This window comes from Panthera onca, chromosome D1, assembly GCF_046562875.1.
Source record: "Panthera onca isolate mPanOnc1 chromosome D1, mPanOnc1 haplotype 2, whole genome shotgun sequence".
NCBI lineage: Eukaryota > Metazoa > Chordata > Mammalia > Carnivora > Felidae > Panthera > Panthera onca.
In genome coordinates, this window is record NC_138348.1 from 35,418,745 (window position 1) to 35,434,661 (window position 15,917).

General features: G+C 34.4%; 1 protein-coding gene across 4 annotated transcripts in view; it reads right to left on the reverse strand.

The window, feature by feature from the left end:
• LUZP2 (leucine zipper protein 2) overlaps positions 1 to 15,917 on the reverse strand; it is a 488,810-nt gene that overhangs the window by 233,993 nt on the left and 238,900 nt on the right. For all 4 annotated transcript variants that reach the window (XM_060606229.3, XM_060606227.2, XM_060606228.2 and 1 more), the window contains exon 5: positions 10,932 to 10,994. In XM_060606229.3, the coding sequence (XP_060462212.1) occupies positions 10,932 to 10,994 (63 nt within the window). The remainder of the gene's footprint in view (positions 1 to 10,931; positions 10,995 to 15,917) is intronic.

Below are 15,917 nucleotides of genomic sequence, written 5' to 3' on the forward strand. Positions count from 1 at the left end.
AATCTTCTCTGGGATTTTTTTGCTGGTACAATCTGAAAGAACTATCTCTTTTGGCTATTGTTTTCTAAACTGGTGGGATGTTAATCGAATGGTTCTTGGTCTTCTCATCTACCATATGGAGAGAGACATTTGGAGAGATGGAATGAGACTGTCTAAAAGTTAGAGAGGTAGAGTAATGTCTTACCTTATTGTTTTCATTTAGGAGAAATAGGGAGGGATTTTTTGTTTGTTTAGAACCATTTCATAAGGAAATATTTGTACACAGCATTGCTTATTGATGAATTAATTTTACCTCAGAACTCAATGACAGCAATTATAATGATAATAAGTTTCCAATGTTAAGAGCTAAATATGTGCTAAATGTCTTCTGTGCAGTTTTCTCATGTACTAAACGAATATTCTGAGGTACATAAAAAAGATAAATAATGTTTACAAGAAACATGAAATTAAGAAATCACACTCTCTCCTTCACTTGAAGCAGCACATTAGAGAACACTGGCTATTCCCCTTCTGGAAAAGAGAAACAGTGACCCACTTGCCTCCGAGGGCACATGTCACACAATTTCAACTGAGAATCATTTCTAAAACGGCAGACAATTTTAGATGTAGCATATAGCTAATATTCTGATGTAATAAACTAGAATTAGGCAGAATTAATTGATTGTAGCAGTAAATAAAATAAAATATAAGTTAGATAGTAATCTCCCATAAAACAGCAGTTCTGGCTTACTTCTGAAATGCTAAGAAAAAATTATGTGTCTTCAAAGTGGAAAGCTCACTGATGTAGCTGTATCTTACAGTGGACATTTTCAGATTTATTTTTCTGTGTATTATGCTTTGGCTCTATAGGATTGGCTGCCCCAATGCTCTCTTATAACACATACTTACAGCATTGATTTAGACAGTAAAAATACATACATGCTTTATAAGTAAGCTGGCCTGAAATTAAATTCAGCCACAATCATCAAAATTAATTGTTTTCTTTAAATCAATAAATAGTTAATAACCTTTCACCTATAAGGGAATGTTTGCAATATCAACTTTTTTTTGGTTTTCTTTCTTGGTTGTGAATAAAATAGCCATAAAGTCTAGTCCTTTTATTTCTTTCAAAAGTCACCTCTTCAATGAATTCGGTATCCACCAGACCTGAGTATTACCCTTAGCTGCCCCCCTTACAAGATTTTATTGTAAAATGCTTATTTCAATATATTTATTATGTTTTTGTGTAGGTTTTGTAATTATTAATGTATCATTATATATTATACTGAAAAATGTTATGTTACTAAATTCTGTTCTTTATATTCCTCATAGACAGAGATTGTTTTGTATAATTTAAATGTAATAATATTTATTATATCCTTCAGGAATCTAGCACAAAGTTGGGACAATGTTAGGAATTAAGCTGTTTATCTTAGAAATGAATATATAAATAAATCTTAGATGTGCATCTAAATTAACAATATTAGAGTATTTCCATAGACAGATTTTTATGTAATAAAATGTTTGCTCTTTCCCTGTTAAAATATTGCCCAGGACTTGCAACTAATAAAATGTTCTCTCCTTGCTTGCTATAAAAAAAAACAAAAATGCCTAGGCTGTTTACCTGAAATATACAAAATCTATAAATGGTGGACTGGTTTGAATGTATCAAATTCACATCCACCTACAATCTCAGAATGTGACCATATTTGAAAAGAGGGCCTTTGCACATGTAATTAAGTTAAAACCAAGTTATACTATATTATGGTAGGGCCTAAATTTGGTAACTGGTATTCGTATGAGAAGAAGAGAGAACCCATAAAGAGAACACACATAGAGAAAGTCATATGAAGGCAAGAAGCTGAGATTCTTGACAGGCCAAAAGTGGCAAGGATTCCCTCTGGAGGCACAAGAAACTAGAAAGAGGCAAGGAAGAATTACTTCCTGGAACCTTCAGAAGGAGCAAGCCCCTGCCGCACTTTGATTTTAGAACTGATTTTAGAACGTCTAGCCTTCAGAATTGTAAAGAAAGTAACCTTCTATTGTTTTAAACCAGCCAGTTTGTGGTACTTTATCACAGTAGCCCTAGGACCTAATGGGGATGGTTAAACTTTACATACTAGGTACAAACAAAACTAGCCAGAATAACCAGTCACCACAATTGTTCAGAACTAATCACTTAAAACAAGGGAAATCAGCAGGAATAAAGTGAAAGGTTGTAATGGAATTATTTGAAAACATCTCAGGCATGTCCTGGACTCAGTATATATTTGACTCAAACTTTACACCTATTCATCTGCAGGCAGCCATGAGAATCCTTTTGCAGAATGATGACCCTGAAGCACTCTGTCACATTATGAAAGAACCCATCATCTTCACTTGAATGTGTTTACTGAGGCAAGAAGATGGAATAATTTGTTTTAGAGAGATTTACAGTCATAAGAGTTGAACCAAAATGGGTTTTCTTCTTAAAACTTACTAGATATTTCTCTAGATCAGTGGTTACTGACCTTTATTATTTTTCTCTGAGCCATGGACTCCCTCTGAGAATCTAAACCCTTTCCTTTGAGAAATACACATATGTATCTATACTTTTTTTCTGTTATCTTAGAATTTCAGCATGGTAAGAGATTCTCTGATATCAATCTTTATATTTTACAGGATCTCTAAGCATCGCTATTGTAGAGAATAGCAAATGAGGGAACCCAACTCCAATCTCCAAATTTGGAGATAATGTCCAGTGTTTATTCAACTCATTTAATCTACTGGTGCTAAGAACAGTCTTAAGTGTGGTCTTAATTTATTTTCATTGCACAGTCTTGGCCCTGTGTTTTTTGTGTGTTAAAAATTGTGAATTATAGGGGTGCCTAGGTGACTCAAGTCTGTTAAGCGTCTGACTTGATTTCGGCTCAGGTTATAATCTCATGATTCCTGAGTTTGAACCCTATGTCAGACTCTGCACTGACAGCACAGAGCCTACTTGGGATTCTCTCTCTCTCTCTTTCTTTCTCTGACCCTCCCCTGCTAGCATTCTCTCTCTCAAAATAAAGAAACATTAAAAAAAATTACAATAAAAATGTTAAATCTAATATTTTAGGGAAGGTAGGATTCTAAGTTCAAAAAGTTATCATCTAATTGAGGAAATAATCCAGAGAAAATCAAAATTAAAATAACATTATAAAGATAGGTAAAATGACATTTATACACACAAGATATCGTAACGTACACATATGTATAACTGAACGGTTTGTCAGTGGTACTTACCTCAAGTACTCAAAACCCTTTAGTGATGGTCTGCCATATACTAAACCTGGTTATCATGTACTCTAAACCTTTATTAAGAAAGGTTGTTAATAACACAGGCTACCAAATTTTAGAACGCTGTTCTGACAATGTGAAAGTTACTCACAGTGTTAAACCCATATCTCTAAAGAAAACTTAAAGAAAACAAATTAGAAATAAAACAAACCAATTCCCTCCATTTCTAAAATTCATTATAGCTCCAGGGCAGACATGACTTGGGCTTTGCTCATCAAACATGATCCCTGCAATATATATGTAGACAGAAATTTACATGAGAAATTTACATGAGAAAACAGTATAGATGTTATCCGTTGCCTCATGCACAAGATATAGATAGGGCTGTGTGATTCCAGAGTCGGCAGGGATGGGAGCATCAAGCTGGCTGGCAGCTTCCTGGTCTTGGGAGACACAGCCTGGCCTTAATACAACCAGTTCTGGGGTATACTGTGGTATTTCCTAACGTTCAGCCTATAAGCTATGTATTCAGTTCTCCTAACAATTTTGTATGATCTCTGTATGAGTTAATAAATCCTTTTTGTTTTAGCAGAGAATTATTTTTGTCAAGGCTGAGAACAGCAACTGGCACACTGCATCTAAAATCACATGTTCTATTTCTCATATGTCTGGATATGTCCGTGGCTGTTTGGAATTCTTTGGAAATCTACAGATTGGTCAGTGACTTGACCTATGGCAAGAATTTTCTCCCAGTCACTTATAACAACAGCAATAAAACCAAATGTAAAAAGAGATTAAATCAGTTATTAGTAGGAGCTAGAGGAGTCATATTAGTAATTCGGAGTCAGGTTAAACTTTACGAGCCATACAATAAATAGATGAGCAAAAGAATTGAGAAACTAGAAAGAAAAAAAAAATGGAGCCATGAAAAATAGTGAGAGGGAAAGCCTGCCACTGAAAAAAGGTAGATTTGACAAATTTCTGATCTCCATCTCTGGGCAGAGTGTGGCCCACTTTTACGGTTCTTGAATTTTGTTATTATTATTTTTAGTTTGATTACTTATTTCATCCTTACCTTGAACCGTCCTGAATGAGTCTCAGGAAAATAATCATAAGAATCTGTCTTAAAACAAACCACCATAAAAAATAGTGCTGGGGGTTTGGGGGAGGGGCATCTTTCTCCCTACTTCTCTCCTTCCTTTATTTTTTCTCTCCCCTCCCTTCCCTTTTATCTCCATCTACTAATTAGATTCAGACTATGTTTTGATACCAATCTAAATCAAATATTACCAACTATATATTCCTTTAAAAAGTCCTGGAGATAATCAGACTCACACATTTCATTAAGGGGTTTCAATTAATCAAAGATGCATACCATAATGTCTAATTTGTCCAATATTTCAATATCTACATATGATCCTACTCATTCTTTGAGACTTTCTTATATCTAGGACCATTATAGATAAACTTACTTTATCCTAGGGGGTAAAATGAATAATTTTAAAAAAACATTGGAAAGAATAGTGAAGACAGCATATTTTGAAAGTGCAAAGTCAAAGAGGCTTCTAAGCTTTGGAGTCCATGAGATTATCTCTATCACATGATAATGCACTTATCATATATATGGAAGTCAGAGAAGGCAGGCTGACTTTTTTGTTCCTTTGTTTCATTTTTTGGCTCAAATGTTTTCATACATATCTTTTTAAAATATTTATTTTTGAGAGACAGAGAGAAACAAAGCATGAGCAGGGAAGGTGCAGAGAGAGAGGAGGACACAGAATCCCAAGCAGGCTACAGGCTCTGAGCTATCAGCACAGAGACTGATGCGGGGCTCAAACTTACAAACTAAGAGATCATGACCTGAGCCAAAGTCAAACACTTAACTGAGCTACCCAGGCACTCCTGGTGCAAATTTTCACATTTGCTCTAATCATATAAAAATAACCAAATACAAAATGAAAAATCAGTGATTGCATGCAGAAAAATTGATTGCATAAGAGATATCAAAACCAGATAATTTAAAAACTGCCAACAAACAAAAGTCCAGGACCAGATGCTTCACAGGTGAATTTTACCAAACATTTATTTTTTAGAGTTAATACCTATTCTTCTTAAACTATTCCAAAATATAGAGGAAGGGAAACTTCCAAATTCATTCTCTGAAGCCAGCATTACCCGGATACCAAAATCAGACAAAGACACTACAAAAAACAAAACTATAAGACAATGTTGCTGATGAACAGATGCAAAAATTCTCAACAAAATATTAGCAAAAATAATTCAAAAATACATTAAAAAGATCATTCAATAAAGTGGAATTTATTCCATGGATGCAAGAGCAGTTCAATATTCACAAATAAGTCAATGTAATATATCACATTAACAAGAGGAAGAACAGGGGTCCCTTCATGGCTCAGTAGTTAAGCATCCAACTTCGTCTCAGGTTATGATCTCACAGTTCATGGGTTTGAGCCCCATATCCGGCTCTGTACTGACAGCTCACAGCCTGGAGCCTGCTTCAGATTCTGTGTCTCCCTCTCTCTCTGCCCCTCCCTGCTCATGATCTGTTTCTCTCTCTCTCTCTCTCTTTCTCTCTCTCTCTCTCAAAATAAATAAACATTAAAAAAAATTTAAATTAGGGATAAAAACCATATGACCATCTCAATAGGTGCAGAAAAAGCATTTGACAAAGCGCAACATCCGTTTACGATAAAAATCAACAAAGAAGGCTTAGTGGGAAAAAAAACACAATATAATAAAGGCCATATATGAAAAATCCACAGGTAATATTATATATACTCAAAGGTGAAAAACTAAGAGTTCTTCTGCTATATCAGGAGTAAGACAATGAGGTCTACTATCACCACTTTTATTCAACATAGAACCTGAAGTCTTAGCTGCAACAATCAGTCAAGAAAAATAAATAAAATGCATCCAAACTGGTAAGAAAAAAGTCAAACTGTCATATTTCCAGATGATATGATAATATGTAGAAAATCCTAATGATTACACCTAAAAACTCCCTAGAACTGATAAATGAATTCAGTAAGGTTGCAGGATATAAAATCAATGTATTGAAGTTTGTTGTATTTCCACACACTAATAATGAAGCAGAAGAAAGAGAAATCAAGAAAAATATCCCATTCACAATTACACCAAGAAGAATAAATTATCTAGGATTAATTTAACCAAGGAGGTAATAGACCTACATTAAGAAAACCATATTAAGTTTTAACTTAATATATTAAGAAAACTATAAGATACTGATGAAAGAAATTGAAGATTATAAAACAAATGGAAAGATATACCATGCTCATGGATTGAAAAAAATTAATATTGTTAAAAATACCATAATACTCAAAACAATCTACAGATTTAATGCAATCCCTATCAAAATAGGAATAGCTTTTTTCACAGAGCTAGAAAAAATAACCTAAAATTTGTATGGAACCACAAAAAAACCCTGAATAGCCAAAACAATCTTGAGAAAGAAGAACAGAACTAGAAGTATTACAGTCCCAAATTTCAAGATATAGTACAAGGCTATAGTAATCAAAACAGTATATTACCAACACGAAAATAGACACATAAAGCCATGAAACAGAATAGAGGGCCCAGAAATAAACCCATGCCTCTATGGTTAATTAATCTATGACAAAGGAGTCAAGAATATACAATGGGGAAAAGACAGTCTTTTCAAAAAATAGTGTTGGGGAAACTAGACAGCCACATGCGGGGAAAAAAAAAAAGAAAGAAAGAAAGAAAAGAAAAGAAAAGAAAAGAGAAAAAAACTGGACCACTCTCTTACACCATACACAAAAATAAGCTTAAAAAGAATTAAAGACCTAAATGTGACACCTAAAACAATAAAAATCTGAAAACAAACAAACAAACACAAATTGGGCAGTAATTTCTTTGATATCACCCTTAGCAAGATGTTTATGGATATGTCTTCTCAGGCAAGGGAAACAAAAGCAAAAATAAACTATTACCGACTACATCAAATTAAAAAAAAAAAAAAAAGCTTTTGAACAGTAAAAGGAAACCATCAAGAAAACAAAAATGCAACCTACTGAATGGGAGAAGATATTTGCAAATTATATATCCAATGAGGGATTAATATCCAAAATATACAAAGAACTAACACATTTTAACACCAAAAAAAAAAAAAAAAACCCATATGGTTAAAAAAATTAGCAGGGCACCTAAATATGCATTTCTCCATAGAGCTGGCCAACAGATACCTAAAAAATGCTCAACGTCACTAATCATCAGAAAAATGCAAATCACAACCACAATGAGATATCACCTCACACCTGTTAGGCTGGCTGGTATTGAAAAGACAAGAAATAACAAGTGTTGGTGAGGATGTGGAGAAAAGAGAATCTTCATGTACTTTTGGTGGGGATGTAAATTGCTACAATCACTGAAGAAAACAGTATGGAAATGCCAAAAATAGAATTACCATATGATCCAGTAATTACAGTACTTGGTACTTACTCAAAGAAGACAAAACTACTAACTTAAAAAGATATATGCGCTAATGTCTATGACATATGTTTATTGTAGCATTATTACAATAGCCAATGTATGGAAGCAACCTAACTGTACACCCATAGATGAATGGATAAAGAAGATGTGTATACATATACAATGGAATGCTACTCAGCTATAAAAAGGAATGAGACCTTACCATAGATGGACCTAGAGTATATTACACTAACTGAAATAAGTCAGTCAGAGAAAATCAAATACCGTATGATTTTACATATATGAAGAATCTCAAAAGGAGTTTCCACCATTTATTAATTCCTACTGTGGTAATTTCATACAAAGAAATACACTGGGGGAATAGATGTGACTTGAATGTCCCATGCAAGAGAACATAAGCAGAAAAGCAGGTCATAACTTAAAACTTTCTGCCTCAAACAGCATTTGCTTTTTCTAAAATCTGAGTATTTTTCCTCCTCCAAGGGATATATTAAGTCTTAAAACCCAAATCCCTAGGTGGTAATGTATAAATGTCTTTTAATAGTTGCCTTCATATAATGGGAAAAAAAAATGTTGATCATTCTTTAATAATTTTCAAAAGTCCCTTGTTCTACTGAAACTTCCCCAAAACCCTCACTCAGAAGTTCTCTGGGGACTTCAACCTTCTTCCAGAAATGTCTTTATACCTGTATTGTTTCCCTCACCTCTTTATATTTTGTTTAATTAATTCTTGTTTGATTTTTTTCTTGCTTTTCAACTAAAAATCTTCCAGGCAGCTGTCCGTATATGGGTCAATCATTTTGTTTAGTCTCTACACATAATGATCATTTGTCAAAATAATAAGCCTAAAATTTCAAGGAATTAATAGAAAGGAGTCAAATTTAAAAATTTCAATTGATGATATATGTTCACCATTAGGTTTCATTAGGGAAGTCAAAAATTGTCTCTACTTATCAGTTATCATCTTGCAGATTTTCAATCTGATGAAAGTGAGTAGTAAATTTCATTTCAAAGCTTATATTTAGTAGATATTACTCCTGTGAAGTTGTACTTGTTTTAGAATTATTCTAGCCTATACACTTAGAAAATGAACATCATACTATAAAGGTATCCTCCAGAAACAAAATATTTCATTCATTCTTTATATATATTTGTTATGAATAATTTATAGATTGATTTTAAAACTGATTTCTTCTTATAGTCTAGACTTAAAAAAATTATCTAAGATTTAAAGTTAACTGATGAAGCTTAGTGATCTAAATTAACCTATAACCCTTCCATTATACAACTGTGTTCATGTTGTTCGTATGTGTATTTGTGCATGCACAGGCAAATGTTCTTTATTTCCTGTTTTAATATTGACTTTAATGTTGTTTTAAACATTCCCCCTTTCTTAAATAATCCCTGGAAGTGTTTGATTGGACTAATATGACCCTCTCACTGAGTTCCAGTGAACAAGATATTACCCAGTACACTCAGCATTCCGGGGTAACTCTGGTCTACTGATCTTTTCCACTATAAATAGGAAATCGAGATTTAGCCCTCAGGGAAACCATTATCAACTCCCTTCCATCTTAAGTTTCTTAAGAACACTCAGAAGTAAAACTCATTAGAAAGAAATGAAAATACAATAGAATCATCAGAAAGCCATTTAAAATCTGTCTTGCTTTCCTTTCTTCTGTACATTTTTCACACACCTGTTAAGCCATTTTAATGTCATAATCAGAGTACTAATGATAAATGCTTGATACCAAAACATCTGTAAAGTCTATTTTTTAAACTTGATATCAAGATGGAAACCATTTAGGAATAATGTGAATAATGTATCTCATCTATTGTTCAAATGTCTCAAAAAATAAAGGAAGGAATAGATGAATGAATGAACAAGGGAATTAAAAAAGATAGAGATTAGGAAAATCTAGAGTGATTATTTTGGGATTCAAACTAAACCATAATTAGTGAGACTGATCAAGGAAAATGTATTATTAATTAGTCATGGTTTAAGAGTCCTAATTAACTAACTGTATTCAAGAAAATGGAAATGAAAAGGTAGAAATAGAAATGTGATGGAGGAACTGTAGAAAATAAAGTGATTGTATAACAAGACAGAGAATCAGACGAAAAAAAAAATACAGTATTTTATAGGGTCCTTATACTTTGAAGGCTATAGCGAAAGCTGTTCCAGCCTATTTCTGTTAAACTTTATGTTACTTGAAGATTATCCTAAATAAATTTTTCATTCTAGATTAACTCTTCCTTGCAGGAAGTCAATTTCTAGCTAGTCTTCTTCTTCACCCCCTCTGATGTCATTTGGTGGATAGATAAATTTATGAAATGAAAATTAATTTGTAATAGTAGTCCAAGCAAAATATAATTAGAAGGAAAATGAAATAGGGAGGCATGAACTAATAACATTATCAAATACAGATAGAAGTAGGGATTATCTACTTTTTGAAATTCTTAACCTTACAATTCCTTTCCATTCACACATAAGTGTGGGACCCAAGGAATTTAACAAAAATCCCCTACCCCTGGACAAGCAGAGCAAGACTAATTCCATTTTGTGCTACACCCACCATCTCATGTATAACCCCCACATGACCTACTTATTGCTTAAGACACTCCCCCACCCTAGACAAGCCGCTGAGCACACCCTTACTGGAAACAGGCTCATATAGGAATGCGGAACCCCTAACCACCAAAGAATGTAAACCCCGCCTTTTGCCCGCCAAACTTGCGTGCCAGTTCTTAAACCCTGCCTTTTGCCTGCCAAACTTGCGCGCCAATTCTGACCAGAGTGATAGGCTAATTCAAACAGTTACTATAGGGTAAATTGTAATTCAATTGGCCACCTGCGTGTGGACTGACATGACTATGCAACTTTCTGTGTGTGTTACAATCTCATTGGCCATTGGCCCCTATAAAACTGCTACGCCTCTTAACCTAGGGATCCAAGTCCCTGCTCCGCTGTGTCTGGTATACTTGGGCCCAAGCTCAAGTTTGCAAATAAACCCTAGTGCGTTTGCATCGGTATCGGCTCCTTGGTGGTCTCTCGGATTCGAAATAGGGGGCATTACTATAAGGTCAAATTTGCATGTGATCAATACTCCAAAACTTGTGGTGAAACTATATGTGGGTTTGTCTTTTTTTTTTTTTTTTTTTTTTTTTTTTGATTTATAGAATTTGCCTGAAATATATCTTACCTCATTCTGGAGATCTCGGATCATTTTGCTCTTTCTTTCCATTTCAGTCTTTAAAAAATTAATCTGAAAATGAATAAAATATTATGTAAGAACATTTCAAACTCATTTCTGTGGATTTGTCAATTTATTTTCATGATTTTTGAAGCATAATACAATGATTATTTCTTTATAAAGAAATACTGAAAAAGAACAAAGGATTAAAATTTTCATTAACCAAACTTTCATTGCCCAATTCATACATATATCCATTGATCATAAAAAAGCCTTTTCTCATGTAGTAAAAGATTCATTATTTTTAATTAAGAAACTGTGTATATTATAACTGTGATTCTCTAACTATTTAAACCTGAATAAAAAAAAATGTGGTCCTTTAAAAAAACAAAACAAAACAAATAACAAAAAGCCAGATTCTAGGGTTGCACCTAGAAATCTCTACTCATAAAACACTCTCCAGGTAATTTTCATCAGTGGCAGGTTAGAAAGCAATTGCATGGTGATATTTCTGATCTCAAAAACACGGAATGTTATAATACTACATCAAAGAAACCATGATGTTTCCTTGCGAATATGATATTGTTGGCATATGTGATCTTAGGTCAGTTGTCCAAGCCATGTTTGCATAAACATAGCACCTTTTCTCCCTGAGCATATCTGCCTGAGTATTTTGAAAACAATGTCAGTATAGCATAGTTTTAAAATTTGAGACTTTATAGCCATTGAGCATTCACTATGATAAAAAGTAACTTTATGATAGTGGATGAAATATTTAATTTCTCCAATTTTTTATTTCCTCATAGTCACATTATTTAAAAAAGCAACAGGAAACAGATAAAATTAATTTCACTACTATATTTTATTTAATTCAATATATTCAAGATATCATTTTGACATGTCATGGATTAATGATATAATTGACATTAGAGTTTGCAGTACATCTTTAAAATGCACTGTATGGTTTACACTAACAGCATATCTCAATTTGGACCAGCCATTTTATAATGCTCAGCAGTCTTATGTACATAGTGGGACAACACAGTCTTAGAGGATCCCTGGAATAATACAAAAGAGACTGGTAATGTGCATTATCTACAGAGATAGACTGAATCAGTAGAAATCAAGTTTAGGAGTAAAATGGATTTTCACTATATATACAGATTTAAAAAAGAAAAAAAACAGTTCTGACACGTTTCAGACATAAACAAAAGATCAAGAAGTCGTATGTAAAATGTCTATGGGCCCAACCTTAAGAATAAACAAATGTAAATATTTAGTTAAACTTCCTTCAAATCATGTAAAAAAAATATTACACCTACTATTAAAGTCCTACCTAATTTTTCTTCCTTCCCTCTCTCCAGAAGTAACCACTACCCTGAAGTTGATGTGTATTTGTCTTGTTCATGTTTTTGTACATTTTGCTTTTGTCTGTTGTGTAAACCCTTACAACAGATGTTAACACTCTCTTCTGGCTTGTGTAGGGGTTCTTGTACCATTCCTTCAAATGGTAATAGAAATCTAAACCAATTTTTAATGGTCAAACTGCATATAAAACAAGCAGAAGCTTGAGAACTACCATGATCGTTATCTTGGTCGTAATAATTTTCAGAGCAAATTTGAACTATGAAGATACTGACAGCAACTTGAATACATAAGTCACACTCTTTGTCCCTTTAAGAAGGTAATTTGACTTGGTGGGTAAAGCAAAGGAATCAATGGAGGACTTAATGCCATTCAAAATTAGATATGAATGCAGGGGCGCCTGGGGGGCTCAGTTGGTTAAGTGTCTGACTTCAGCTCAGATCATGATCCTGTGGTCAATGAGATCAAAGCCTCATCTCTGGCTCTGTGCTGACAGCTCAGAGCCTGGAGCCTGCCTCAGATTCAGAATCTGAATTCCTCAGATTCTCTGCATCTCCCCTGCTCACGCTGTCTCTCTCTGGCTCTCAAAAATAAATAAACGTTAAAAAAAAATTAAAAAACGAAAGATATGTATGCAGAGCAATAGTGTATGCCCCAATAAACAGCTTTTGCACCAATTTTTACTGCTTCATACTGTCTCAGCCTATTGGTAACCAATCTTGTGGCTGGACCGGCCTTTGTGGTTCTTAGTATGACTGCAAGACAGGAAACTGAAAATTTTAAAAACAAAAAAAAAATAAAGGTATTGCTTACAAGTTTTGGAAATTACAAGTTACACCTGGGCCACACAGTGAAGCCTTAGGTAGAAAGAGCCAGGGAGAGCACAGGCCTGAGGTTATGCTTTTTTATTGGGGTGGAGGGTAGGTGAATTTAAAACATAAGAATGGAAATTTAAAACAATGGAAGAGAACAAACAAGCAGCCCCAAAGGTCAATTACTGAAATCAACCAAGATCTTCAAAACAAAGGAAGCTGGGGGTTTTTAGGAGCTTTACGTCTGGGAGGGGGAGGGCCTGGCCTTGCTCTTTATCTAGTGATGTGGCTGGCACCTCTGTGTTTATTTCAGATAGCCATCTTTGAAGTGGATGCCTCTGCAATCAAAGCTTAAGTGAGCACTCCCATTACAAAAAAAAAGCCAACTGTTAGAGCTTACTTTAGAGCCTAAACACTTTATAAGCACTAGAAAAATCTGATATATTACAGATTTGTCTTTAAGTCATGAACTACAAAAAGCACTCTTACTTATATTGGGCACCTCACTGGCTCAGTCAGTAGAGCACAGACTCCTGATCTTGGGGTCCTGAGTTCAAGGCCCACGTTGGGCATGAAGCCTACTAAAAATAAGATAAAATAAAAATCTAAAAATTAAGCCGTCTTGTTTATATTAATAACCTATTCCTTCATGGACCTCAATTTTTCCCAAATCCTCACATTTTGATATTATTCAATATGTTTTCTATAATTAACAACTTAAAAAAATAATTATCTTATTTTTACATACAAACACATGACATGGCGTTTTCTCACACATTACTTCAAAACAACCTTAAGAAGTAGCTAGACCAGGTTTTGTTTTGTTTTGTTTTGCTTTGCTTTGTTTTGTTTTGTTTTAAGTAAACTCTATGCCCACTGTGGGGCTCAAACTCCAGACCCTGAGATCAAGAGTCTTATGCTCTACCGACTGAGCCAGCCCAGTGCCCCAGTTTTCATTATACTCTTAATTAAAGTTAGTTTTATTAATAAAGAATATAATTATTTAAATGTGAAACAAGGACAGAGAATCTTGAGGAGTCAGTGTTCAATATTCAAGAGCTAAAATATATTCAGAATATTCAAAAAGTATTAGCATTTTGAACCCATTGATCTAGAATCCCAGCAGGTTTTAACATCCCTGGAAAAAATAAGCATTCTCAAGAGATAGTTATGAATTTAATTCTCAGAAACAGAAAATATCATTTATTTACTTTGAACAAGGAATATAAGAACATAGCAATTCTTTATTCTTAATGAGAGTCAAAGCTAGAAGCTAATTTTTGCCTTTAAACTAATTATGTCTCACTTAGGGCAAGTTAATCCATAAAAATTAACAAGAGTAGTGAAATGCATCCAATGAGTATTAATATATTTAATTACTCTGGTTATAGAGAATGAGAGCTCATTCTTCCTTGCTGTCTATTAGGACTTTTAGGAGGAACATAGTTTGAAAGATAAGCTATTCCATTATTTGCTCAGGGATAATAAAAAATATTCTTAAAAAGTACTTTCAAATAGCATTAGATCATGACAGCTCTACTGTTTCTTCAGTTTAATTTTTCATAAATTTATCTTCTTTCATATTTTTGTGATTTAAGCTTATTCTTTAAGTTTCATGAGATTTTATTATGGACTTATCAAATGGTATATGTGAAACATCTTTTGCATAAAACATACAACCTGCTATTTTTATGGAAAAAGGCATAGTTACTAGATATCTAATCAAGGGTAGCACATAAGATTATCAGCTCTTAAATCTAAAATAGCACAATGTTTGCAGAAGCAAATCCAGTTCTTCCCCTGTATTTGAGAGTGAACAATTATCTTTATCTCTCCTTTTCATCCAGCCTTCAATTACACCAACAGTCTAACAGAGAAAATAAATATTATTCACACACCCCCAAAAAAGCTTAAAAATACAAACTAGTTTAATTCTTAGTCAACTTAGAATTTTCAAAGAGGGAGAATAAGCACAAAGCATTCTTTCTGAGATGACCACAATTTGGAAGAGGTACTATGAAATCTGTCTTCTAGATCCCATCAGATGCACATTAATAAAATAATCGTTGCTTTAATACGTGTATCTCAATGCCATATTTGTCAAGATTGTGGTCATCTCTTGGGGCACCTGGGTGGCTCAGTCGGTTAAGCGTCCGACTTCAGCTCAGGTCACGATCTCACGGTCCGTGAGTTCGAGCCCCGCGTCGGGCTCTGGGCTGATGGCTCGGAGCCTGGAGCCTGCTTCCGATTCTGTGTCTCCCTCTCTCTCTGCCCCTCCCCCGTTCATGCTCTGTCTCTCTCTGTCTCAAAAATAAATAAACATTAAAAAAAAAATTAAAAAAAAAAAAAAAAGATTGTGGTCATCTCTTTCCTGACTTTGGGTTAAAGCATATTAGTTAGTTATTCAATTGCCAGCACAGAACAATTCCTCCTGGTGACATGCTTTTCAAAAACAAAGTAACCAACACAGAGCCCATAGCCAGAGCCACCCCTTTGTATTGGCGTGCTCTCACAGGCCAGCCCACTCACTATACACCTGCCCTGATCACCCCAGGGGCATGTACAGGTAAGAATTCCTTACATCCCAGAGCCTGCTGAAGTCATTCACACTGACTCCTCCTAGTGCTGCTTAGTGACCTTCTCACCCATTCCTTCCCACAGAACCCACAATAAAGACTCTTGCCCACAGTTCCCTCTGCCTCATGACCTACCCAAGTACTTCCATGGGTGGTCACCAGTCCCATGGCACGTCATCCGTCTTGGGAATTGTGAGAAATAAACTATCCTCTCAGTGGTAGTCATTTCCTGATCTGTTGGC